Source organism: Ammospiza caudacuta, chromosome 9, assembly GCF_027887145.1.
Source record: "Ammospiza caudacuta isolate bAmmCau1 chromosome 9, bAmmCau1.pri, whole genome shotgun sequence".
Classification (NCBI taxonomy): domain Eukaryota; kingdom Metazoa; phylum Chordata; class Aves; order Passeriformes; family Passerellidae; genus Ammospiza; species Ammospiza caudacuta.
In genome coordinates this window covers 32,846,677-32,872,498 of record NC_080601.1, presented here as the reverse complement: position 1 = coordinate 32,872,498, position 25,822 = coordinate 32,846,677, and the positions used below count along the sequence as shown (strand labels likewise).

At 39.9% G+C, this 25,822-nt stretch overlaps 1 protein-coding gene across 1 annotated transcript in view; it reads left to right on the top strand.

Moving 5' to 3' along the window:
* Positions 1-11,955: 11,955 nt before the first annotated feature.
* Positions 11,956-25,822, top strand: part of RAB11FIP2 (RAB11 family interacting protein 2) — a 32,357-nt gene continuing 18,490 nt past the window's right edge. The window contains exons 1-3 of the mRNA XM_058810461.1: positions 11,956-12,452; positions 23,254-23,696; positions 24,372-24,831. Of these exons, the coding sequence (XP_058666444.1) occupies positions 12,100-12,452; positions 23,254-23,696; positions 24,372-24,831 (1,256 nt within the window). The 5' untranslated portion in view covers positions 11,956-12,099. The remainder of the gene's footprint in view (positions 12,453-23,253; positions 23,697-24,371; positions 24,832-25,822) is intronic.

The following is a 25,822-nucleotide window of genomic DNA, read 5'->3' as shown; positions in this document are numbered from 1 at the left end:
GACACCCGCGTAAAAGCACCAGCTGGTTTAGATTTTGATTCTGGATCTCTAGTGAGCTGAAAAACTCTAATCTGCATCTGCAAGGGTGGGGAGACGTTTTTGTAAACAAGGAGAATAAAAAGGATTTGCTGCAGGGGGGAAGGGCAGCTTGGAAGAAGGTGCATTTTGGGAGAAGAGAGAAAAAACAACCTCGTTAATATATTATAATAAATTACTGTTTTGTCATTATCTGGTTATATTTGCACAAACATCAATTGCATGTGAGCCCTGAAAAAAGAATGTTTCATTGCCTTTAATACGCACTGCAGTGTGCACCCATACAAAATCATTACTGTAACAAAACCAGCTGCATGTAATAGAAAGCAAATGATTTACAATGTTACTATAAGAAACTACTTTATTTCATATTATCATAAAAAGAACAGCACTGAAAATTTGCATGACAAACACAAGAATCCAGGAAATTCCAAATCTAATTCATTTTTAGGTTTTAATAGGTATTAACTTACGGAGGTGAATTGTTAAGAACATTTCTTGCAGAATATTTCCAGAGAGTTTTGCTGCAATATTGGAACATATATTTAGTGAAATGTGAACTAGCCCAGCAGATGAAGGAAATGCATAAGCTTTAAATTCACTGCTGGACCTAAAAAAAGCACATTTATTTTTATCACCATGCTGTGGCAGAAGGTTTGGGTCTACCAAGGATGTCTCAAGCCAATGGGTTTTGTTCAGTCCTTGAACAAAGACTGTTGGATTTGGTGCTGTTCTAAAATTTCACTTCTGTTACCAACCTTCACAGTGACGGTTCTAAACTGCTGTGAAATTTTAACAAATAAACGTGAGCAATTTCAAACCCACATTCTGCCTGGTTGTATGGAGGGGTTGGGATACTCTGCTGATTTAGCAGATTATGAAGGACCAAATCCCAGGTCTGTCTCACACAGGTCATGAAACCAGTTCCTGTTGTGTCCTGGAAGGCAAGCCTATTGTACTCAATCAGGAAAAGAGATAACAGCTGTTACCAAAAAGGTGGCAGGCATGTAAAACAAAAACTGAAGTCTTGAACAAATGAAGCTTTATAAGACCCAGGCAGAACTCAAACAAATGTTCAATGAAAGTCACTTTTATGGCTGTACTTTGGTTTATCGCAAGGCAGTAATAAATGTGTCTCATTAAAAGCCAGTAAAAGAACACCACCTACACCACCAATTGCTGTAACTGCAGATATAGCAGATCTGGAATAGTTACCTAAAGACCCTCATTTCCTAGCATTTAATGCTTCCCTGTCCATATAAACTAGCTTTCTATGGATTTAAAGACTGTTGGATGCTAAAAGCAGCAGCTGTTGCTGGGAAAACGACACTTTCAAAGCCCTGTTTCTTTCTCAAGGTGAAGTTAGAGGAAGGCTGAATGAACATGGAACACTCCTCGGTGAAAAAAAAATTGCCAGAGGAGAACATGCCAACAGAAAAACAAGCAATTCCCCCATCCTGGCTGGAGTGTGAGTGCTTTGCCTCAGCTTTATTGCTCAGCGGGTCAAATTCATTCCTGGTGAAATGGCAGTTCCCATGGTGAAGCTGCAGGAAAATTCTGAAACATTCTGGCACCTGTCAAGAAATGGGGATGTGAAAGTGGGGGGAGGAACTGGCATGTAGAAGCTGGGATTAAGGGTGGGAGCCACCACATAAAAGGTTATTCTTGTTCTAGTTGTAAGAACTTTTTTATTGCGTAGAATTTACATACATGCTTATTAAGTGGTTTAAAAAAGAAGCCTGACAGATATTAAACAGCATGCCACACTCTTTATGCTGCTGCCATACAGATGTGTCCAAAGCATAAACAGACTTACAGTCAGCACTTGATTGCTCTATGGGAGAGTATCTCTGCAGTAAACTTCTCCAAACTTTTCAGGACAATTAACTTGAGAATTGGAATTTTTTTTTCTCTCCCCGCAGATTTGATCCATTGCTTGATCTCTCACTGCTTTCCAATTATGCAGGGAAAATATATAGCAAGTGTTTTAATACCCTAGATTGAATTTCCTAAACCTAAGCTAGCAGCAGAGTTACTGGGCCAGGGATTCTGGCACAAGAAGTACAGCTGTGTGTGAGCTGGTGGGAAAACTACTGGAATATCATGACTAGTCTTGGTGTTCACACTTCAAAGAAGCCATGGAAAATTGAAAATAGATCAGAAAAGAATGATTTCAAGATCTGGAATATCTGTCTTGCAGGGATAGATGTTTGCAGCTTAATCTGTTTATCAGAAAAAAAGGTTAAAAGACTTGATCAATATATTAATACCTACATGTGGAGAAAATGTGTAATGGTGCCATAATTTAAAATATAAAAGTGAATCAAGACATAGAAGCTGGAAATGACCAAATTCTGATTATAGATATAACATATAGGATTATTAACAGTGAGGTTAGTTAGTTCTCAGGTTAACCTTTACAAAGGGGTTGCGGATGTTTCACCCCAGAAGCTTTTCAGAGAGGAAGGGTCTGTGACCAAGGAGAGCTGGGAAGTGGGCTGGGTGCAGGTTTCCCAGGTGAGGCATTCTGAGCAGGAGAAATATGTTAACCCTGATGGTCCCTGTGACCCAGGATGTGCTGGGGCAGGTCAGACTTCTTCAGCTGAACTGGCAACGCCAACATCAGCATATGAACAAAGGTAAAACCTTCCTGAAGAGTTCCCTCTTCACAGCAGCGCTGATGCTCTGGGAAACCATGTCACCTGTGCTTGCCTTGGTGAACTGCCCCTTCTTTCCATCCTGATTCCCTCCCTGTCTGTGCTTTCCTGCAGAAAACAGAACAAGGGACCCAGGTAATCTGCTTTGTGCAGTCTCCCTGGCGCCATGCACAAACCAAGTGCTCTAACCTCTCTTCAACCTCTTTTTTTCTCGCACTTAAAATTTCAGGCTTGCCACTGGATAAAAGTCTTCTTTGGGAACATATGGTGGATACTTAAATGTTGAAGCAAATCTCTGTTTCTGCAATGTAAGTAATTCCAGGGATGACCCTGAGAAGTCATATCTTGTCTGGGATGATATTTAAGTTAGTATTTACAACTGCCTGTGAGTTTTGCTGAGAAAAGGTTATTTGCACAGTAATATATGTGGCTCTTTACTCAGCACTGTCCAGCCTTTACCATGCTGCTCAAACTCAGCAGTTGTGCAATTATCAGCTTCTGTGACATCTTGATACTGTCACTAGCAATGGAAGGACTCAGGCAGTGGCAGGATGCTGCACAAAAGACCCTTCAATAAATAAACACCAAGAATATCTGATTGCCAAAGTGAAGCATTTAATCACAAAGGCCTTTCTATCACTGGAAATGAAGGCAGACATGATGTTACAGTAATATGGGGAGAGAAAAAATTAGATTGAGCAGCAGCAGTAAAGAAACAAAAGAGAAGCTGAAGGAAAACAAAATATGGAGATGATTTAAAATCACTTATGAGACCTGTGCCTGCTAATGCATTTTTTCAAATGATTATGACTTACAGAAAATACATTCAGACATCTTCTTCTCATTAGAAACACTGAGTTGAAAAAGATATAACCAGTATCCCAGTGTGCTCCCCTAACATGAGCTTTTGAACCACAGCTACGAAGTTGCATCCAACACTGGTATGCCTTAATATCATATGTTGCTGCATGATGAGACATCTGTGTTCTTATATGGACAATCCCACTACCCCAGCACCAGCAAGAGTGTTTCTAGAGAACAATTGCTGTTGTGTTAACATGGTTTCTATCTTTCTGTTGAGACTAGTATGCTCCATCTTTGACTTCATCATTTTCTAGCTGATGGGAATTTCAAAAGAGCTGCTGTAGAAAGCTTTTACTGTTTCTCATTGCTTTTCCAGTGATTGATAGGCAATGCTGTCAAACACCAGCAGAAAATGAGGATGCATCATTGGTTCAAACTGTGAAGATCCAGTGAAAACTCTTAGGTAATGACAAATTTTGCTAAAACACCTTTTAAAGTGGTGGTGAAGAGGCTCAGCGTGATGTCCTAACATAGTTAGTGGTGACTTTTTTAGTGAGAAAGAACTCTGGTTGCAAACTTTAGGAAGCAAAGACAAAGGAATATGAAGAGCAAAGCAACAAGAGATTTTTAACACCAGGCAACTGTTCTCATTTTTATTTACTCAGACTCCAAAACCAGCTAACTCTGCCTGTGCCATTTTGTTTTCACATGCAGGTACACTTTCTGAGCATAAAATTCTAAAGTGAGAGTGGACAAAGTGACAGAAGAGCCTCAGTAGTTTCCTAGTGTAAGGAAAAAGCCTTCAGAGCTGCAAATAATAACCAGAGACTAAATTCTGCTCTCTGTCACACTGGAGAAAATTCAAAGTAATTACCCCACTGACTTCAGTGTAGTGATCCTAGATTTATATTACTGTAAATGACAGCAAAAATTGGACCCAATATAGAAATAATTTATCTAAGGCCCTAAGTATAGTTAGTTGCACAATTCAATCTGTAAATAATGCCTCTAATGCACATATGGCTAATTTACATCCAGACTATGAGAACATATCCAGTGCTGATTTCCAGGATGCTTAAAGCACTAGGCAGTGCCAAAATAAATCTGCAGTATTCCCAGAGCCCTCACAATCCTTCCAACTTCTGGGGTTGGAAAGAAGATGCACTACACACATTTTGGAAAAGTGAAATTGTATCTGCTATATACTAGTTATTGGATAATTCTTACCAAAAGGGCATAGAAGGCTGTTAAGCAGCACTCCATCTCTACTTCCAAGCACTCTGCAAGCTCTCTCCTCTCAAGAAGTTGTTTTTATCTAATTTGTCTCTTACTGGGAGCAGAATTCTAGGAGCAGCTTGAGTTTTCTAAGAATAAACCACATTTGAAAGATATAAGGGTTTTAAGTAACATTGGAGGAGAGTGCTTGCAGTACATACATTTAACATACATAAAAATTAACTACAGTAATTTAAGTTAGATTCCTTCTCTAATCACATATTTATGTTAAGACCTCGCTGAAGCCAAATTGAAATTGATATTTGTAGGAGGAAAGATGATATAAAAATCTGAATCATTCACCAGCTTGGCAAGAGAAAAAAACTCAGCCAAAATACCAAGTATTGTTCTGGGCTTTTTATGAGCACTGCAATGTGGCGGGTGAAGAGTGAGAAAATCCATGTCCTGCTGTACCTTGGAGGTCAGAGGAGATATGTTAAACCTAAGTGTAACAAAACCAACCTACCTTCCTTCCTTCCTTCCTTCCTTCCTTCCTTCCTTCCGACACTTCCTTCCTTCCGACACTTCCTTCCTTCCTTCCTTCCGACACTTCCTTCCGACACTTCCTTCCTTCCGACACTTCCTTCCGACACTTCCTTCCTTCCTTCCTCTTATGTTATTTACTTTTCGGTTGGTTCATTGGGGTGTGGGTTTTTTGTACCATCAGGGAAGAAGAACTCTCCTGTTATGCACGCACAGGAAGTGTTGAGACCCTGTGGTTAAATGCAGATTAATCATGTCTGCCTCAGCACTGCAGGTGGATTCCATTACACCCTTCAACAACAGAAGAGACACAGGATAGTCCTCTGGTAGAACAAAATCCCTGGGAAGAGATTTTGGGGGCAGCTAAGCCTGGGAAAAAGTCTTGGGGATGAGCAGGAAGTTTAAGTGTGTTTGGTTAAGACCATACTTCAATGAGCATTCATTTACTCACTCATTTAAAGGAGCACACCATGCTTGAAGGTGGGTGGGTGTTTCACACACTTGATGTGACTGCTACCTTGGTGCACAAATAAATGATGTAAATATAACAATTTAATCTTTGTACAAATAATTCCATTTAGTCTGTCCTCACATGAGAGCCTAATGATGTTGAATGTGTGGGTCCTAGAAAGCCATTTGAGGTCTTAGAGAGGGAAAACAATTAGAGAAGTTCAGAACTAACCTCATAAAGGACTCTTTATAGAAGAAAATTTTCTGGTATTTGCCAAGATTTTCCTTAAGGAAGTTGATAACTTTGGAGAATTTGTGAGGTAATGGTCTCTCAGATCATTGGAGACCCATAAAGAATAAATGACCTAGAGAATAAATGCAGGAGTTAATTAAACACAGGAAAAGTACCTCTGAAGAAGCCTCATACTCAAACAATGATAAAAAAATTTCTTTTTTTTTTCCCTGGTTCATTAAGAAACCAGAAAGGTCATAATTTTGAAGTTGTTTTTTTCTACTTTAATGTTTCTTAGGTTTAAGTCAAACACAAAAAAATATTATTCTCTGCAAAGATTACAAAATTATCATTGATTCTCCCTGTATTACTTATTTCTATTTCCAAAGCATAAAAGTTCTTTAAGATGTTCAGTCATTAGACATGTACCAAAACCAAGAAAAAATGTTTATATTTAAGACTAAAAATAGATGCCATATAGACAATTTCCATCTCTAATTTAACTATTCGTTTTGAGCCTCAGTTTGTGTTTCTATGATTTTTGAACAGGTACTTCTCCAATGGTCAGTTTGGAGGTTTCCATGAAGTTTAGGTGAGCCAAGTGCAAATCTGAATTTGGCATTTAGAGGTTAGTTTTGAAAGAGTTTTGTGTCCCTGGTGCTGTCCCCTGTGGAGGTATTGCTGATGACATTCTGAATTCTACCAGGTGTGGGGCAGGATGTACCTCATGGCCATTCAGGTTGGAAGTGCTGGAGTTTGCATGACGGGGAAGCTTTGACAGAAGAGCACAATGGTTTGTGCAGAAGCTGCTGAGAACGAGGTGTTTTCATGTTTTTAAAAGGCTGAACTGAAATCTAATGCAGACAGCTGACTAACATCTTGAGACACAGGCAGTTTGGGGCAAACCTGGGTGACTGGCAAGTTTAATTATAGTATTTGATGACTGCTTTACAGCATTTAAGCCTCTTTGAACTTCACAATGGATGAGAGTGTTGAAAGGCTGTGAAACATGTTCAGCTAAAAATGAACAAAAAAAGATGATGCTTCCAACACTCTTAGTGGTACCTGGCATTTATTTGAAGTCTGATATTGCACACAGGACTTCCATATCCATGCCTCCAGATTTCCGGTGGAAAGTACTGGATGTCTATCAGAACAATGGACAATTCTGTGGCATTTGCCTGATTTCAAGCCCCCACTCCCCTTTTCAGAGACACATTTCCTTTGCTGGTTCTTGTGTCACCCCATTCCTTGCATTAATGCAAGAAAGAGAGGCGAAGAGTGAGGCAGGGCAGACACAAACTGCATCCCAAGCAGATAAACCCACAGATGGCTGGAGAGAGCAACACAGAAGAAATGACAGTGGGAGCACCTGAGAGCTGAGGACCACTGAGGTTTCTGTAGGGATTTCAAAACCTACCAGAGAAAATTCAGCCCTAGTATTCATCCTTGTGAGATGTTCCACAAGAGTGAATGTGAAAGGTAAAAGAAATCCCTCAGAGCAGGACAGTGGCTAACTGACCCAACCTCAGCAAACCTTGAACATTTTCGGTTGCAAAATTTGGGAACAGAATAGAAAATCCATTAATATTCTTCTAGATTTCAATAATTACATCAAAATACTTCCAGCATAATTAATTCTTCTCAAACCAAGAGAGCAGACAAAATCAGTAGCTTGACAAAAACTTTCCAATTCACAGCAGTTTGAGCCTAGCTATTTGATTTCTGCAGTCAATTAATTCTAGTGAATTCCTGAAGAAGTCACTAATTGAAAAAATAATGACAGCTAAGATAAAGCTAACAGGCAACAATGTTCAGTCTCAAAAATTGCACAGTCTTTCCAGAAAGTATTCTGGACAGTTGCAACAGCTACTGAAAGTTATTCAGCAAGGCAGGAAGCAGAAGCTTGTCACATGTCAAGACAAAACCAGCCTGTTCCTCACAGCAATGTAACGTTCAAAGCAAACACAACGCCTGCAATCTGCCAACTAAGAATTATTCAGCAAATAATTTCAAAGAGGAGATAGCATTTTCATAAGAAAAAAACAACAAAATGTTTCCTACTTCATAAACAGAAATCAGGGAGAAATTAAATCACCAAATTACCTGCTACAGTTTACCAGTGTAAACACAACTGCTCTGATCCTCTTTAGCAAGTACACAACTGGAAATAAGAAGCAGAATATGGAATTGTCTCAGTGGCACAGGCACTTGCATTTCCTTTTGAAAGGGCAGCCAGAATATCAAGGCTCATGTTTAATCAGATGTACTGTAGGCTCAGGAGGGAGAAATGAGAGGGAAGTACAAATTACTGACATAGAAAAAATCCACCATATTTCTTGGAATTCTCTCTTAAAAAAAAAAAAAAAAAAAAAAAAAAAAAAAACAAAAAAAACCCCAAAAAACAACAGTGTTGATGTCCTGGGTCAGAAATGACTGGAAGAACATGTAATAGAGATAGATGGCACAGATGAGCTTTAGGGGTCTGTATTAAATATACCATGCATATCCACTGCTGTTCTGTGATTAACAATTGATTTTTAAACTCACTCTCATTGCTGTCTACAAGGAGATGGGGTGTTGGAGTATCCACCAGGAACACAGGACATCTATTTCAAATTAGAAACGCAGAAACAATTTTCTGAGGCCACATATTCCAGCTTTGATGTTTTTTTCTTCATCAGCAAGAATTCTGGGCTTGCTTTTGTCATCTTTCTCCCAAAGCTACACAGAGGGTGGCAGAACAGGGAAAAGGGGCAGGGCACAGAACACTAGAGGAGCCACCTACCATCCACAGGGAGAAATCCCTTTTACCACAGTGTAGTACAAAGGAGCTACATTTGACTGCAAGCTCCAAATACAATATTTTGAGCTCAAAATCCTCTAAACTAAACGAAGGACTAGAAATTCATCATGAGACATCCTCAGAGTGAGTGGATTCGGACAGAAAGCATGATAAAGCAGTGACAGTGAGTGTAAAAGATTGTTATTACAGAATAACAGTGGATATCTATGGTGCACTGAAGGAATGGTACAGTTCTGTAACCAAAATGGTGCATAGGAAATAAAATGGATTTTCTAATGTAATATTCACTAAATCATGGACAGTGACAAGCAAAACCTACAGTGCATACATGCACTGAGCAGTTGGGGTGGCTCAGTGAAAGAAAATCTGACTCATTTTTGGATTAATGCTCTAACATAGTGCCAGGGGACACTGTGCTGCTGGAGATATCATTATTTCTCTGAGATATTTTGTCATTTATATCCCACGCTACATTCCAGAAGATGACAATTACCCTATTCCAAAGAGGACAAAATCAAAAGGCCAGCTTTCAGCTTGACCCCGGAGGGTGTAAGAGGGAATAAAATATATCTGGTGCACCTTTGAGCAGAATTCTCTTCAAGCACAGGGGTGGAGGAGTTGAGGGGGCATCTCCCCAGTGCCTGCTCCACCAGCTGAGCAGAGAGGAGAAACATGAGAAAGGGGAAAGGTTCACACTCCTCTTCTCACATGCCAGATTGCACATAAGGAGTAGAGGACTAATAATCTGTTTATTTTTGAAAGCAGGAAAGGCAGATTGGGTATTGCATTGATATATGGTCTGCAGCAGTACAAAAGTTCTTCCACCTTCCCCTGTTTAGCTGTGTGCACATGTATTCCAGTCAGCTCCTGCTAAGAAAGAGACAATAACAAGAAGTTAGAGAATACCAATAAAAGGCAAGGAAAACTTGCCTCTTGTAAAAACTCACAAAAGTTTTCCTAAGACGCAGCATGCAGGACATAATGTTTGACTTAAATTTCTATTAAATAAATACATTCTGCCTACCTAAAATTCATTTCTTGTTTTGATTTGATGAGTTCATCATGCTTGGTTTTTACTTACTGCAATGAAGATTATTCTACTAAAAGAGAATTTGTATGTGGTAAAATTAATTTCAGAAATATTCTGATGTACATGAGTCTCTCTGGTTTCCAAGAGGAACCCCGTGGCTTTCCCCCATGGCCTAAATCTCCTGCCGAGCACTGGCACCATAATTGCTTCTGGCTCTTCCAGCCCAAAATACTGCAACTCTCCCCAAGCACAGCAGCTCCTCCTGGGACCTTCACTGTGGAACTTTTGGGAAAGATACCGAAGGATGTGGAAGAATGACAGCTGCAGAGTAGGGGAAGGGGTTTTCAAGTGAGAGGATGGTGATTTATCCCAAATAAATATAAATAAATATAAATAGATATTTCTTTATAGAATATAAATATAAATATTCATATATTCTTAAATATATAAACATTTATTTATAATTAAATATAAATAAATATTCATATATTTATATTTGACCTGCAGCCTTAATTGACCATTAGTATCTCAGCATCACAAAGCAAGGCAGACAACCATAGCATTTGTAATGCTTTCAGAAACTACTATCCTAAATGATCCATTTATACATTTTTGCCTAAATATATGCTCCCAGGACATGTATTGAAGTTACCATTTCCAACTGGACCATCTATTTTCCTATCAAGAAAAATCAGATACAATGTGGAAGAGAAAAGAAGCGCCAGCACTATGTTAACTATCACAGCATGCAGACAGCTATCATTGCCAGCCAAAAACTGAGCATCAATGAAATATTTATTAAAATTGTGTATAGAGATGACATGAGTTGGGCTCAGGCTAATGACTGGGTGTACACTGGTGATCCCGCCTTAGAAAAAGACAATAACAAGATGGAAAATAACTTGTTTGTCATTAGGTATTTTTGGGTAGCATCATACTTTACTCTCCCTAGTGGCCTTAAGTGTTAAGTTTTTAATTTCCAGAAGGTCTCAGCGGTATAGGAACATCTCCCAAGGTTTCTGTGCTCAGTAACTTGTGAGCCATGGACCGGGGACTCATGAGTGAGGGATGGTGGGTGAAGTATTATCTGACCTAGCTGCTGGTTTCCCTGCTTTTTATGGCTTGCAGGGATGGGATACAACTTGCAACTCTTAATTTTTTATTTTTTTTTTTGGTAGAAACAACGTTAATACCCATGACTTCACTTACAGGTGCGCATGCAAACACGTACAGTCTCCAGGTGTACCATAAGCAAAATTATGTGTCCTCAAAACATCTTGTATAATATTTTTATTAATATTTTTCTATTTTGTAATATTCACTCTCTCATTTAATTCCAACAGATTTTCCAGGGCGGGTGGATGGGGCTGAAAAATAAAGACGTTTCCCAAGCGCTTGGCAGCAGGATGGGTTCCAGAGCAGCACCACTCCCGGCTGGCTCCATGGCCACCCCCGAGCCCCTAATACGGAATAAAAATAACAACAATAGACGCCTTTAGCCAAGTACCCTGCTCTCCACAGCTCCTGCAAAGCTCTCTGCCCGCTCCAGAAACAAAAATAGCGCAGAATTAATTAACGGGCCGGGGCTCCCAGCCGGGAGGCGGCCCCGGGAGCCCAGCGCTCCGTCACGACCGGGGGAGCCGCGGCCTCTCCGGCCCTGCCCGCGGGCAGCGGGGGTGCTCGGGGCGCCGGGCAGCGCTGCCCGGGCGGCCGGGAACGGCGGCGAGGGGAGGAGAGGGAGGGGGCGAACCCTGCCCTCTGCCCTCTGCCCGCCGCCGCCCGCAGCATGGGGAAGGCGGAAGCGGCGGAGCCGGCCCGTCAGGCCGGGCGGCGGCGGGGGGGCAGCGCGGCGAGAGGCTGAGGCGGCCGCGGCGGGGACGGGCGGACTGACGGAGGCAGGGAGGGCTGCCCGGCACCGAGCCCCCCGCCGGCACCGAACCGCCGCCGGCAGCGAGCCGGGACGGGCAGGGGAGGCCGCCGCCGGCCTGCGGGGCCCCGCGGCGGAGCGGCCCTGCCCGGGGGATGCCCTGGGGGCGGCGCGGGGCCGGGCCGGCGGCAGCGGCGGGCAGGGCCAGGCCGGGCGCGGGAGGGCGGCGGGGCCGGGGCTGCGGCGGGACCTGCAGCCCCCGGCCATGGAGCCGCAGGTGGGGCTGCCGGGGAAGGGGGGGACCCGCGGGCTGGTGAGGGCCACCCGCGGCCAGCAGCGCTAGGGGAAGGACCAGCCGAGCCCCTGACAGGTGTCTCCGCCGTAAGTGCCCTTACGCAGTCCCTCGAGGACTGACAGACTTTGCGTTTGTTGTTATTGCTGCTGCTGCGATCCTCAGAGATGATGTTGGCGGAGCAAGCCCAAAAGTGGTTCCCAACTCACGTGCAAGTTACGGTCCTTCAAGCCAAAGGTCTGAAGCCAAAAGGTAAAAATGGCAGCAACGATGCCTACACCATCATCCAGCTGGGCAAGGAGAAGTACTCCACCTCGGTGGCTGAGAAGACTCTGGATCCCATCTGGAAAGAAGAGGCCTCCTTCGAGCTCCCTGGACTACTCATGCAGGAGAATCCAGAAAAATACATCCTGTACCTGATTGTCATGCACAGGTCGCTGGTGGGGCTGGACAGGTTTTTGGGACAGGTAGCCATAAGTCTGAATGATATATTTGAAGACAAGCAAAGGCGGAAAACAGAGTAAGTGATGGTTGGTTTTTTTCATTATTATTTGTATTCCTTGGACAGTTGCGCTTGTGGAGGGTGGGAAATAGTAGCCTTACTATGAACGTAAGTACTTTGGAATGAAATTAGTACATTTCTGTCATTGATTCTGTGTTCAAATCTCTTAACCTATACAGTTATGTCATTGTGGCCTGACCTCTTCCAGAGAAGTTTACTGTAATCAAAGTGCTTACTGTGCACAGGGAAGGACTGTCAATAACATTAACTTTTCTGACAAACTCTTGTGTGTAACATGAACTCATTACAGACTGTTTATCTAAGCATTTTTCTTTGTTGTGCACAGGGCCATACCCCCATTCATCTCCTACCTCAGTTTGAACCCTGCGTGAGACTCAGATGCCCTGAAACCTGGTGTGGTTCTCTTTAAAATTGTTTTCCTTCAGTTGCTTCAACCACGTGTCTTTAAATATTTTATATTTATGTTTTAGTGGTCAATGAACTGTGACTTAATGAAGGCTTACCACAACAGCACAGTGCTTTGCTGGTCCTGATTAATCTTAGGCCATGATCCCACAGGCTGCACTGTACAGCAGGCCTCAGCTGAGAAGACTGAAGAGAAATTTCAGCTCTTTTGGTAGCTTCCATCACTACCTACATAAGCCTTTGTCAAATAAAATAGTGTTTGCCCAGAAGTTCAGGCACTGGAATGCAAAAAAAAGGAATTTAAAAAAAGGCATCATAGAAGTTTATTAAGTTGAACTGTACTTACCTAATTCTCTGAGATTTTCAACTAAATGAGTAAAGTTGTTATAATTCCTAGGCAGGACATGGTTGCACAAAGGTGTTTGGCACCAGTGTAATTTGTCCTCCATATGTGTGTGTAACTCAGACTGTAGGTATGAGAGTAGGCATGCCTGTGACTCCATGCTTTGGGTTTGGTGTGGATATGCTTGTCCCACAGAAATTGAACCAGAACAGCTTGGAGACCTCCAAGTGAGCTCTGTGTTGGCAGTGACATGGACGCTGACAGATCTGTCTGCAGCGGTTAAAAAGTTCCTGCTCCAGGTGCCTTTCCTCCTCTGGTGTCTCTTCAGAAGAGTACAAAGGCTCCTGTGCCCAAATCTCAGCTGTTGAAGTTAAAGTCTGGTATCCATAGTGATGGTGGCTCTGTGGTGCGGTGCTGGGCTTGGCATCCAAGCCACTAAAGACTGGTGTTGCTTGTCTGTCTGTGACTGTGCCAGGGTTGGACCTCCAGCAGCATTGGCGGTTGGAGATGGAAATCCTTATGGTTAACACCAAGCAGGGCTTCTTGGTCAGACAACTGTTTCTGCTGAAACCACCTCAAAACCTGGTCCTACTTAAATGCATGGCTGAGGTTGAAGAGCACCAAAGACAAGTCCAAGTCTCTTTGCCCTGGTGTTTGTTTATGTAAACTGAATTTTTTGCAAGACAGTATGTTCACAAACGATATGACAGGAAAGAAGTCTGTGCAGAATCTTTTTGTGGGTTCATTGCCTGGAGTATTACACTTTTTAATTCCTTACCTTTTTATGGATAAACCAGTTATCTTGATGCAATACATGGTGATGCCTGTAGCCTTAGGGTCTTAATTTCTGTTAACGCTTGATTCAAGAAGTTTCACTGCTCTTTAGACATGTATCTTAAAAATTCTTGACTCATTAGTTGTAATTATCTTGCAAGTCAGTAGTAGCTGCCTTAGTTGCAACACCTAGCAACAAGGTGAAAAACAAGGTGAATGAATAAGGGAGGAACGCTACAAAAAGTAAAGACTGTAAATCTAGATAGAAATATGTGTCCAGAAGCTGGAGTAAAAGATGTAAATTATTCCATTATTACTGTGAGTAAGAAAGAAGAGGAAACATAGGCTCCTGCACCAGGTTTAGCAAAAGTAGTACTGGGGTCAGTCTTGCAGAATTATTCCAGAAATTTTTAAGTGGGCTAAGTAACACAGTCCTTGTGATAGATAAACAAACATTCAGATCTGCAGTGTTTTTATAGGAAGCTATGCTTAGCAGGGCTCCATAGGTGTTCTTTAATTTATCATTTCCTCCTCTGAAGTGGGAGAGAGGCACTCCTGCTATGTGGCTGTGGAGCAGTTCCTCCTTCAGAGCAGCGCTGAAATCACCGGGAGCGCCGCGCGCTGCCTGCGAGCTCTGCTGCGCGAGATGGGGGCCTGTGGGGGAAGCTTTGCAAACAGCCTGAGTCCTTTCTTCACAAGTTACTTGAGCATTTAAGATTGCAAATCTTATTAAAAGTTGATGGGTGTTAGGCTTCTAGGGCCGAGCAGCCACACTTGTAAAAGTCTTATGTAAGTGTAAAAGCGCGGCTGGGCGGCAAGTGGGATTTTTGGCCACGCGTTCTCGCGTAACGCTGATTTAAATTCTTACAAGGAAGGAGCCACTGAAAAGTCCAGTTTTCCCCTTGGTGTCTTTACCTAAAGAAACCTCAAAAATGTCCTTTCTAAAACTCACTTCCAAAAAAAAGTAACTTAATTCTTAAGTTTAGATGTTTTTGAGAAGTTTTTGTGGTTGTGTGCCCTCGTGCCATGTGGGTGGATCGTGGCTGTCTCCTTGAAGCACTCACTGGAGATGTGGATGCAATATTTGTATGTGTGTGTGGAACAAGGGCAAACTTTCAAGGATAGATTTACGAATGCAATCTCAAACAAAATGCTCTTTTCCCCCCTCTTTATTAAATCCTTTTTGATAGAAAATATTCCTATTCCTGTGTTGGCAGTAAACTAAGGGTAATATATTTGGACCCGAAGACCTTCTAACTGTGAGTGTGGTGTGGGGACTGAGACACCCAGCACCTTTCAAAAACAAGTCCAATGTCTTTGTTACATTCTGATGGTTGAAAGCTATATTCATTGTTTCAGAAACACTAATCTGTTTTATTAAGCAATGTTTTTACTTTCAAATATGTTCAACAGGCTTGTGCTGTTATTAAATCCAGAGTTATTTTCTTATGTTGATGTAACCTTAACATTTCTTGCTTTGTTTGGGGATGAATGAGATCCAGTTATTTGATGAAGTGTCTATTGGTAATATTTCTACTTTTTAATATATTTAATAGCTTCCTCTTTCCAACACAGCTGTACATATGGTGCTGTAAGAGACAGACTCAAGAGTCACCAGGGTATTGCAAAAAAGATATTTAATATTCTGCACAATGCTGAACCCTGTCAGCAATTCCCTAGTGCTTTTTTCGTAAGGAGGTATGAGAAGTGAAGGCTACCAGCTGATTCTGAATTCTTAGGAAGACCATGGGGTGTGTGACATTTGGCTTTTGACATATTTTTTTAATTTAATGTTTTATAATTTGGAAGAAATAAATTTCAAAAATCATTGCAGACTCAGGAACATTATGTTAGGGAAAAATAATTTTTTTTTTTCTGTGGAGCTTTTTATGTTACTTGTCACATCTTAAGACAAATGCTCCCTGCAGTAAAGTTTTCAGGCAGAGGCCTCATGATGGGATTTGTCTTGTGTTCTAAGAAACTTGCTCTGGCTCAAGAATTAATGAATCAATGTAGTCTCTTTACTACAACTTGATGGGGAAAATTTTGTACACAACATCGTAGATGTCCTTTTGCTTTCTGAAACTGACGATTTTTCAAATTCTTAAAAGTAAAAATTGCTGGAACACTTAAGTCCAGATGCAGCTCAGATGGTCCCTCTCTAGATCTCTTCCAGAGACTTCATCCAAAGCATCTGCAGGATCCCAGTCCATTTTCTTTCTTTCCTGGTGCAGAAATGCCCATTGTACTGTGAAAGTTGGTAAATTTGTGTCTCTGCCATCTCTGCTGTAGTTGGAAATGGACTGGGACTTTTTACTTCTGCTCTTTATTCCAGAGCTGAAAACTAGGCTGCAGATGCTGAAAGATTTTACTGAGGTTTTTTAACACTTCAAAAAGCTTTGGAAAAACTTTAATAGAAGTGTATTTAGCATAAGTTTTCAAATGTTACATTTCTGACATGGCTTTTATTTTTTGCAATAACATCACACGGGATTTTCTAATTCATCCTAAGAAATACATGGCAATTGTTTCTGTCTGCTCTTGCAAAATAAATATACCTCTTCTAATCTTCCATTGAAATGTAAATTATGATCAATGAACATATTTTTTAAAGTATATATGCTTTTTTGTAATAATTTCCATTCAGTTATAATTCACAGTTGCCTTAATGCTGCTCACAATCTGATTGCATAGCATCAAAACAAATTTTTGAGTTACCATGAAATAAAAAAAATACTAATTTTCTGACATGTCTTAATTTACTGAATTATTTTTCAGTTGTTTTTTTACAGTGACTCTTAACTTTCCAGTGTTATTTATTTCCTCTGCTTTTGCTTCATCTCTGTTACTCTCTAATTCCACTCTGTTTATTGTCTATTCCTTCATGAGCTTTCCTGGACGTCTCATTTTATTGTATGTTTGTCTGATTTAAGATGTAACACTTGTTTGGAACGCTATAAATTTGAGAAGGCAGGTGATGTAGAGTTGTTATTTCTTATGGACATGGTGGAGGAGACATCTTTTATTTGTGATTTAGTTCTTCTTCTCCCTGGGGTCTATAATACCTCAACATCACTCCCCTCCACTCACACACAAATTGCAGCACTGTTTAAAAAAATGCTTGCTTGAGCATAATACAGTGAAGGAATTTGGCCTTTTCCAAAGGTACTTCACAACTTCTATTGATAATAAAAAAGAGTCAGAACCAGCTTCTCAGCAAGCAAACAAAAAGAACTCATGGCTGACCATGATCAGTACCCCTGTGTGGTAGGCACTGACATTAGTGCTGCTGAGCTTCCTGGAAGATATGCAAATGGAGTGACTTTTTCCAAATTAATGTGAATTCTTTCTTGGCAGCTTCTGTCTTGGATATAAACTCTCCTCAACTGCCTCTGCTCTGTCCTCTCTCATCTGTAGCAGCATAACAAGAGGGAGGCTTCAAATACATCTGGAATTATGAACAAGCAGACAATTAGTAAATAGATAATATATGGGCTCAGTGCTTGTTAATGAGTGGCAACCATTTTAATAATACTTCTACAAAACATAACACACTATTATTTACTCATGTTTAGTCTTAAATTTAGTTTAAACAAGAAAAATGAAGGGATGAGCTTCAGTGGTGGTGGAAATGGCAGGGTGTAACAGAAAATGGCTTTATTGTGGTTAAAGCAAGAGAAAAATCTTGTTCCACTCAAAGCAAAAGTGGGAAGAGTAGTAACTTAGAAATTTGTTAAAGGCACAGAAATAAAGAGCAGCCTGGAGATTCTGTATGGGTTGTCTTGTGGTACCACTCATTAAATGAAATAAGAACATAAGGAATGTCAGTAGTGAGGAACAAAAGAGAAAGATGGTTATGGGAGAAAACAAAGCTTTGCCCAGTTGTAGCTTTATGGACTTACAGTGATATTTTCAAATTATTTAATAATTCCCAGCATTTACATTTTGATAATAAATCCCTGCACATCCTCTCAATAAGTCATAACTCTGAGTCAGAGTCTGCCATCTGGATTGAAATGCTTCTCCATTTTCTGTGCACACATACTCAAATAACTGGCCTTAATTCTCGTACCTTCAGTTAGTTTGTTTCTAACACAGAAGTATTCACACATAGCCTTTAGCCAAAATAAAAAGTAAACTAAGACCTCTTTAATGGCTTTGATTCCAGTTGATGGTAGCAAACCCCATAGTGAGGGTGTTGTGATAGCTGTCAGTTCCCATATGTTTTGTGGTGTTACAATGTCACTCTGTAGTGTTTATTTTAAACTGCTTTCAATATCTCATTTCAGTTGGCTTCCAGAAAGTAAGAGTGTTCATCTTTGTGAGTGTCATCACTTATTTTAATAAATAATTTGTTTTCTTCTTAATTTCCCTTCATCCACAGTGTAGTCTGTGCTCAGCCCCTTGCCTTAATTTTCCCACTTGCTGACTTTTGGGGCAGCCTCTTAGTATGGTATTGGAATGATTTATCACAAAACATACTTCTGCATTTTACAAAGTGCATACGCTGCTAAATGGAAATGTCAGACAGTTCTGGGCTTTGGATGTTGTTTTTTATCAATTAGCTGTGGATATTTATGTTAGTGGGCTTTTGTGAAGCAAGTTTCTTCAGTGTATCTAGCTTAACAGTACACATCAACTTTGTTTTTGTGACAGCTGATGGACATGTTCTGTCATTGAGATTCTGATGGTCTTTTATAGGGGTAAACTTAGAAGTATCTGCCTGTATAGAAAATTGTCATTAAATGTGTAGCAGATCAGGATGCTGATTTTTGCCTGTAAAATCAAGGTCAGAAGCTTTGGTGAATGCTGTAATGATTATGTGGCTTTTTGCAAAATTTCTTCAGTAATTTGTGAATTGAAATAAAGATTTTGTAAAATTCTTTGGGTTTCTCAGCAAAGCAAAACTAGATCAACTCAACTGGTAGACTGAAGGCAGAGGGGTGTATTTGAGAAGCAGAAAGATGGGAAAATTCCTTCAATACTTTTCATCTTTGGCACTGTCCAGAAGACAGAGTTGGGAGATCATCTGTCATGCACAGGATGAATGTGCTGGCTGGAGCACTTAATTCCTGTTGAAACTGGTAGATAAGTTACCCAGTGTTTTTGGAGGCTGTCAAAGTGTATAATTAAAATGTAATTGAAATTAGGTAGTGCTTTTTCTCACCCATGCTGTCAGCCCATCCTGCTCACTGTTACATGGTGAGCAGAAGAGGCTGAGTGATGCTTCTTCAAAGGAGAGAGAGGGATAAGACTTGGAAGTGTCACATTCTGAGGCAGATTTGGAGGACAGATAAAATCAGAAAAGGTAAGGACAAAACCAGCTGAAAGTCTGTAAATCACTCGTTATTTAAATTAAATAGACAGGCCAGGGTTTTGTAACTTCCTCATTTATAGTAGCTTATTTCAGTTTTCTCCTTCACCCTTCCTGTGTGTCTTCCCCAAGGTGAGTGTTCATTACTGGTAGGACTGCTCCAGTTAGGAGAGTTTGCTTTTTCCACCCCTAGTTGTAGGTGTGGCCAGAATAAACTGATCTTGTCATGGGTAGAAAGTAGGCATGCTGCTTCATAGGGGTTTAGCTTTCCAGGGCTGCCTGGTCAGCAGGATTTTTCTTATTTAGCCTTGCACCTTGAGCTTCTCTTTGCACATTCAAGAAAATTGTCAGCGTGCAGAGGGGCAATTTATAGAATACTTAAAAGTAAAAATTAGCAGAAATCTGTGCAAGACAGGCAAAGCCCTGAAAAACAGGTGAGAGAAAGAAGCAAGGGTTGTTCTGATGGAAGCCATCGGGAAAAAGTTGAAATTAGAGGGTGTATGGAGGACATTGCCCTACAGAACATTTGAAGGTGAGAGCAAGAAGAATGAATGTGATTCCAAAGGCAACAGGGCTTCCTTTGAAGTTGGGAAAATTTGCCAGACTTTGTACAAGGTCTGTTTAAATAAAGACTGTCTGCAAGACTGGATGTAATATTTGGTTATTAAGTAAAAGGGCATCTGCTCTCATAAAAGCCACCCTGTGTTGTTCATGTATGTTATTGGCTATTTTCCTACTTTGTACAGGCTTTCTATAGAATAAGCTCATGGCAGCCTGACAAATGGAGCATTTATTGTGGCTAAAAGTACTGTAAACAAAACCAAAATAGCAAGTTTTATTGGCTTTTATAATACATTTCAATTTTTTAAATTGGCAGTAGTATAGTGGAATTTAGTGTTTTAGGACCCAAATGTTGTTATCTGAAAACAGTGGGCTTCATTTCCCCATTCTTTTTTCTCTCCTCTCTAGAGCTGTTTTTTCTATTTGCTGCTCACGCCCATGTGTTGTCGAAACAGATTCTAATAAGAAACATTTATGGTCTTAGTTGCTCATTCACGTGCAGCTCCACATAAATGCATTGCCTGCATTTGTTCTCATCTGTTTTAAAAAGTAATTAGTTGCCTTTGAATTTTGAAGAAAATCATGATTTGAGTCTGCTTCTCATATTGTCTTGTTATGAGCTGAAGCATATGGAACCTTCATTATAAGTAAAACAAGATAAACTCTCCAAGGTAACAGAGAAACCTCCTTGAAATGCCTATGAAAATTAAATATCTGTCTTTTATACAGAGATTTGATCCAGCAATCATTATTCAAATAGAAATTCCATTGAAGACCAGAGGAAATTTGCTGGAGCAAAAGAGTTTATGATTGAATTCTGTTGGAATCAGTAGCAGTGTTGAACCTGGTTCCAGCAGGACCTGCTGTTGTCTTCCTAGGGAAAGGAGAGTTTCTTTGTTTTCCCATCTGAACTTATTTTTAATGTCAAGTTCTTCCAGATATACTTTGAAAAGAAATGTAGAAGCTATGAAGGCAAGGTCTTAGTTGTGGGCTTCTTTTTAAGAAGAGGTAAATGTCAAAATAGTTCATTTGCCCTTAGCAGGTGAGTGCTGGTAATGACACAGCATTGTTGATTGGTGATAAGAACAGCAATAATTGTTAAATAAATTTTTAAAATAAAATACCTTCTTTCCCATAGCAAAAGATTAAGAATTTATGTCATGTACTTGTTCTAAAACAAGTTAGGTGTCATGGATAAATTTAAGGTTTTGATCATTTGGAAGCAGAAACATAGAAAAATTCACCAGTTTTATCAGAGATACAGTGTTAATGTTTGAACCCTGTGAGGAGAGAGAAAAAGGGAATGTTTTGTTACAGTGTAGGCTGGGATATTAAATTTAAATGTCCAAAAGTGAAGTCCTTTCTGCCTCCTACATTTCTCAAACCACTCATGAGCCTTATTTTTGCTGGTGTGTATATTTAGTGTGTGGCTGAGGAGCTGTGGGAGGACGCTCTCAGGTCCAGGATGGTTTTTGTTTGGGTTTTTTATCTGCCCAGGAGCTGTCTGAGGCTTACTCATTATGGCTGTGTACTGTTTCTATTTTTTAAGGGAATATGTGAACATATTTACTTTTAAAGAAGAGTTTTAATGAAAGTAGGCTATCTTGTCTTCCAGTTTTTGCAACATTATGTTAGCACAAAGACAATTGACTTTTGGTTCTGTTTTTGTTTTCTGTAACAACTCTATAGATGACTTAAAGTGTTTCTGGAATCAGTTACCAAAGAATTGAAGCATTATTAACTAAAAGGAAAAACAATCCATCTTCTTCAGACACATATTCCAGGTTTTGTATTTCATTTAAAGTATATAAATGAAGTTACCTCGCAAGAGAAGAAAAGCTATTTTCCTAATGATTTAATTATCTTTCACCTGGTTTGAGCTTCTGAGTCTACTGGTCTGGATTTATATTGTTCATTGCAAGAACAGAGGAGGTCTGATGAATTATTTTGCTTGGTATGAAGTATAAAATCTTGTGAATATCACAAAGCAACATAAAAAAGGGGCATCATAATACTCCTTATCCTTTTGTTATGTCACTTTTGGAAGTATTTTCTCAACTGAAAACATGTGATCTCTGCCTGAAAACTTGATTACAGCAGTCACCTTTAAAATATATTTATGAAATGTGAAAATAAATTGAGGGTTATTTTTCTGCTTTCCTGACCTTTTTTTTTCTATATTTGACAGGATTGAATAATGTATGTATAACTGTATAATCCATTTTGTGTCTGTGTTAATAGGCAATTTAATTTCTTAGTCTCTCCAATTCAAAAGTTACTGGTGGTCAGGCACTGTTGTGTTAGTCTGTGTGCATGGATTTCTCCTGAAAATGTGTTTTAAAGCACTTCTTTGGAGCTGGTGGATCTGAAATATGCCCTTGTGACCTTTTGAAATAGGGAAAGACTCTTGGTGATGGTTGTGGAGAAGGGATTGTGTGTTGGTCATTCATTTAGGTGAAGCTGTGGAGGGAAGATTGAGCCATAATTCTGCAGATGCTTCCATGGGACAATGGAGCACAATAGGGAAGGAATAAGACACTTGGATAATGATAAAGCTTTTGCTGGACCTGGCAAAGAAGCACACTTGGCTTTTTGAAACAGATGATCACACCTTTGATCTCTTTTCAAGGAGTGGGGATTTATGTCATGGTTCCAAAGGAAATATTTCTGAAGTTAATCCTGCTGGTGACCTGCAGAAGAGAGGATGCTGTTGGATACACCTGCGTGCTCACTTGTGCCTGTGCAGTTTCTGTCAGCGTCCAGAGGGGAGGCAGTTGCAGAATTGAAATGGTGGCTGACTGCTCAGGGCTCTCAGATATTTCTTAGCCAGCATTGCTGCAGTTGTCATAAATCTTAACCAGTGCTTAGAAGGAAGGAAAGAGGGGAAAATGTTTGCTAGTGTGTAAACCTGAGCAAAATCTAAGGAGAAAAGGTTACTAGATCAAGTAGGTGCTACATAGAATACATTAATATACAACACTACTAAAGGACACTTGAAGGCTATAAAAAAAAAAAAAAAGAAAATGTATCTGTATTTATAATTAAGTACAAATTCTCCTTCATAAGCAGATGGAAGCCCTTAACTTTGGTGATGTTTTATCAGCTTCCAGAGTTGATTTTGATTTTGAAACTGGTGATCACTGTAAAGACCTTCCTCTTGCTTGGCTATTTAGTTTTGAAACAAATATAAACTAAGAAGGTTTTGCTGAAAACAAATATAAGCAAAGAAGTTGTCTTTGAAAACAAATATAAATGAAGTTTTTCAGTGCAGGAATGGTTGAATCTTTGATATAGGATTTGGGTTTTCATACTTTAAATTGTTCTAACCAGATGCATTAACCAACTAACAGGAGTGTAATGATAGAAAAACACAAGTTAATTTGCTCTCTTTCTCCTTTAAGGTGGTTTCCCCTAGAATCCAGACAAGGGAAGAGAACAAAAGACAGAGGAGAAATCAATGTCAACATTCAGTTTATGAGGAATAACATGACAGCAAGTATGTTTGATTTGTCAGTGAAGGACAAAACCAAATCCCCATTTGCTAAACTAAAAGACAAAATGAAGGGTCGGAAAAACGATGGGACATTTTCAGATACATCCTCTGCAATCATCCCAAGCACTCACACGCCTGATGCAAATCTAGAGGTGTGTAGTGGTGAAGTGCAAATGAAATCAAAACCAAAAAAACCTTTCCTCTTGGGCCCTCAGAGGCTGTCCTCAGCTCACTCCATGTCAGACCTGACAGGACCCCACGTCTCCTCAGAGAAGATGAAATCCAGCACCGTTGGCTACACCCATCTTTTCAGGCGTCAGCTGGAGTCCTTTGGCTCTGTTGATGAAGGGGGTAAGTAACACTCCCGACCATTAAAATTACATCTCACTGCTGTTAGAGCATTCACAATCTGTTGCTTCAGTTTATGAAGCACTTACAAGGCCAAAATGTTAAGAAATATTGCTGGCCTATTTTTTCTTTAATTGCTGGTAACTCATAATTTTTATTTCTGAGCGTAACAAATAACTTACATCGCTCATGATGTATGAAAGTTTAGCATTGTCTCTTATTTTGTCCTCATCTGAGAGTATATTGCATTCCAGAGGGGACTCTAGGCAAAATAGCATCTCGTGAGAAATAAGTCTAATTAAAAAGTCAAAAACTATCACCAAATTTTAAACCTGATTTATACAAAGAGCTGAAAATACTTTGAATTGCTCAAAGTTATTATGCAACATCATGCTATTGTCTCTAGAATGGCACACCAGTCATAGCTGTCTTCTCTGTAGAACTTCATTTTCATGCAGGAAGCAAAAATTTCCTGCGGTGCCTATCCATAAACATTTCTGAAACATGAAATCAAGGCCACAGCTGTTATTTTTTTTTAATAGCTTAGTTAATCACCAGTGTTTTGAACTGAGGCTCAATTGCAAAGCTTCTAGATCTAAGCTGAAATGGGTTTTCTGCATGTCATAAACTGTGATATAGTGTCTCATTGATAATATACTAATGACAGATTGTTTGCAGGGAGTCTAAAATCTCCACACAGAAGGACATTAAGTGTTGATACTTCTAAAATGAGCCAACTTGACAGCACAGTTGATGAAACTGCACTTGAAGCACAAAATGACCCATTTAATGTGAGTGCTTCATTACCCCAAAAATTTGCTACACTGCCAAGACAGAAGAATCCATTTGAAGAAAGCCCAGCAACGTGGGATCAAAACATAAGTCTGTTCTCCAAACCTGTCGAGATCAGAAAAGAAATTAAAAAAGAGAAAAAAGAGAAAGTTAGCCTTTTTGAAAGAGTGACTGGAAAAAAAGATAGCAAGAGGTCAGATAAACTTAGCAATGGGGGATCAGAGAGTTCTAGTGACTTGAAATCACCGAGTGCGTTTGGGGAAGCTCATCAGGAGAGTTTTGATTATGATTCCACTAATCCATTCATGGCAAACTTCAAGCCTACAAGCATGTTGCCATCTTCAAGGTAGGTTTTTGCTGTATTTCAGTCTGATATCTTGAACATGTTATATAAATGAAAATGGGGAGTATTGAGGAACACAATCTTTGTGCTTTATATGTGTTTATATCAGTGCTTTTCTGCTTCTATGTCACAAACTTTTTATGTAATTTGATCGTTTCCTGCTTTGTTTGGAAGTGACTTTTATTACTAATATGTGCTGTGAAGGTTTTTGGGTGTTTGTGGAAGACCTTGTTTGTGTTTCAGAATGGGCTCTCCCTGAAGTCTTCTGCTTTGCCTGAACATTTGTTGCTAATTTATTACATTGCCCTAAGTCAGGTTTGGAGAGGGAAAGGTTTCAAGTGTAAGAGGAAGAGAAAACTGACTAAATAAAAGTGGTGCAAATGGGATTAGTGAAAAGGAATCCTGTGGATGTCACTATTTGGGGGGGAAAAACAAAGGAGTATTTAGGTTCTATATGTTAGAGTACAAGAATTAAAGAACATTCTGTTTGTAAATGGGAGCACCCACATGAACTCTTATCTCACCTGAATTCATTTGGCTCACTGCAGCTTTGCTGGGTTCTATGCATTGAAATTGCTGCACGAGGCAGCAGTTTATGTCTTGAGCAGAATGAATTAAGTTACAGGGCTGATAAGGAACTTTGATTTAAATAATCCATTTTAATCTTTGTTTGTCTATCAATGCTTTACTTGTTTTCCTTAAGAAAAAGTGTAACTCACTTTTAGTTTCCTTCCTGGGTTCTGATACTAGTGAGAAAGATAATCTTGGCTGCCTGTCTCTCTTTATACATGCATAAATATATATATGTATATATTTATGTACACTGCCACCCACATACACTGTTCACAATAGATAAATGTTTAAGAAGTTAATTAACTTTCATTCCTTTGCATTCTTGTTTTTTTTTGTATATAAATGACAGGAATTAGCAGTCCTTGCTTTTTCAAGGTAATCATTCATTTCTGTGTGATGACTTAAATTTGGTAGAAAATGC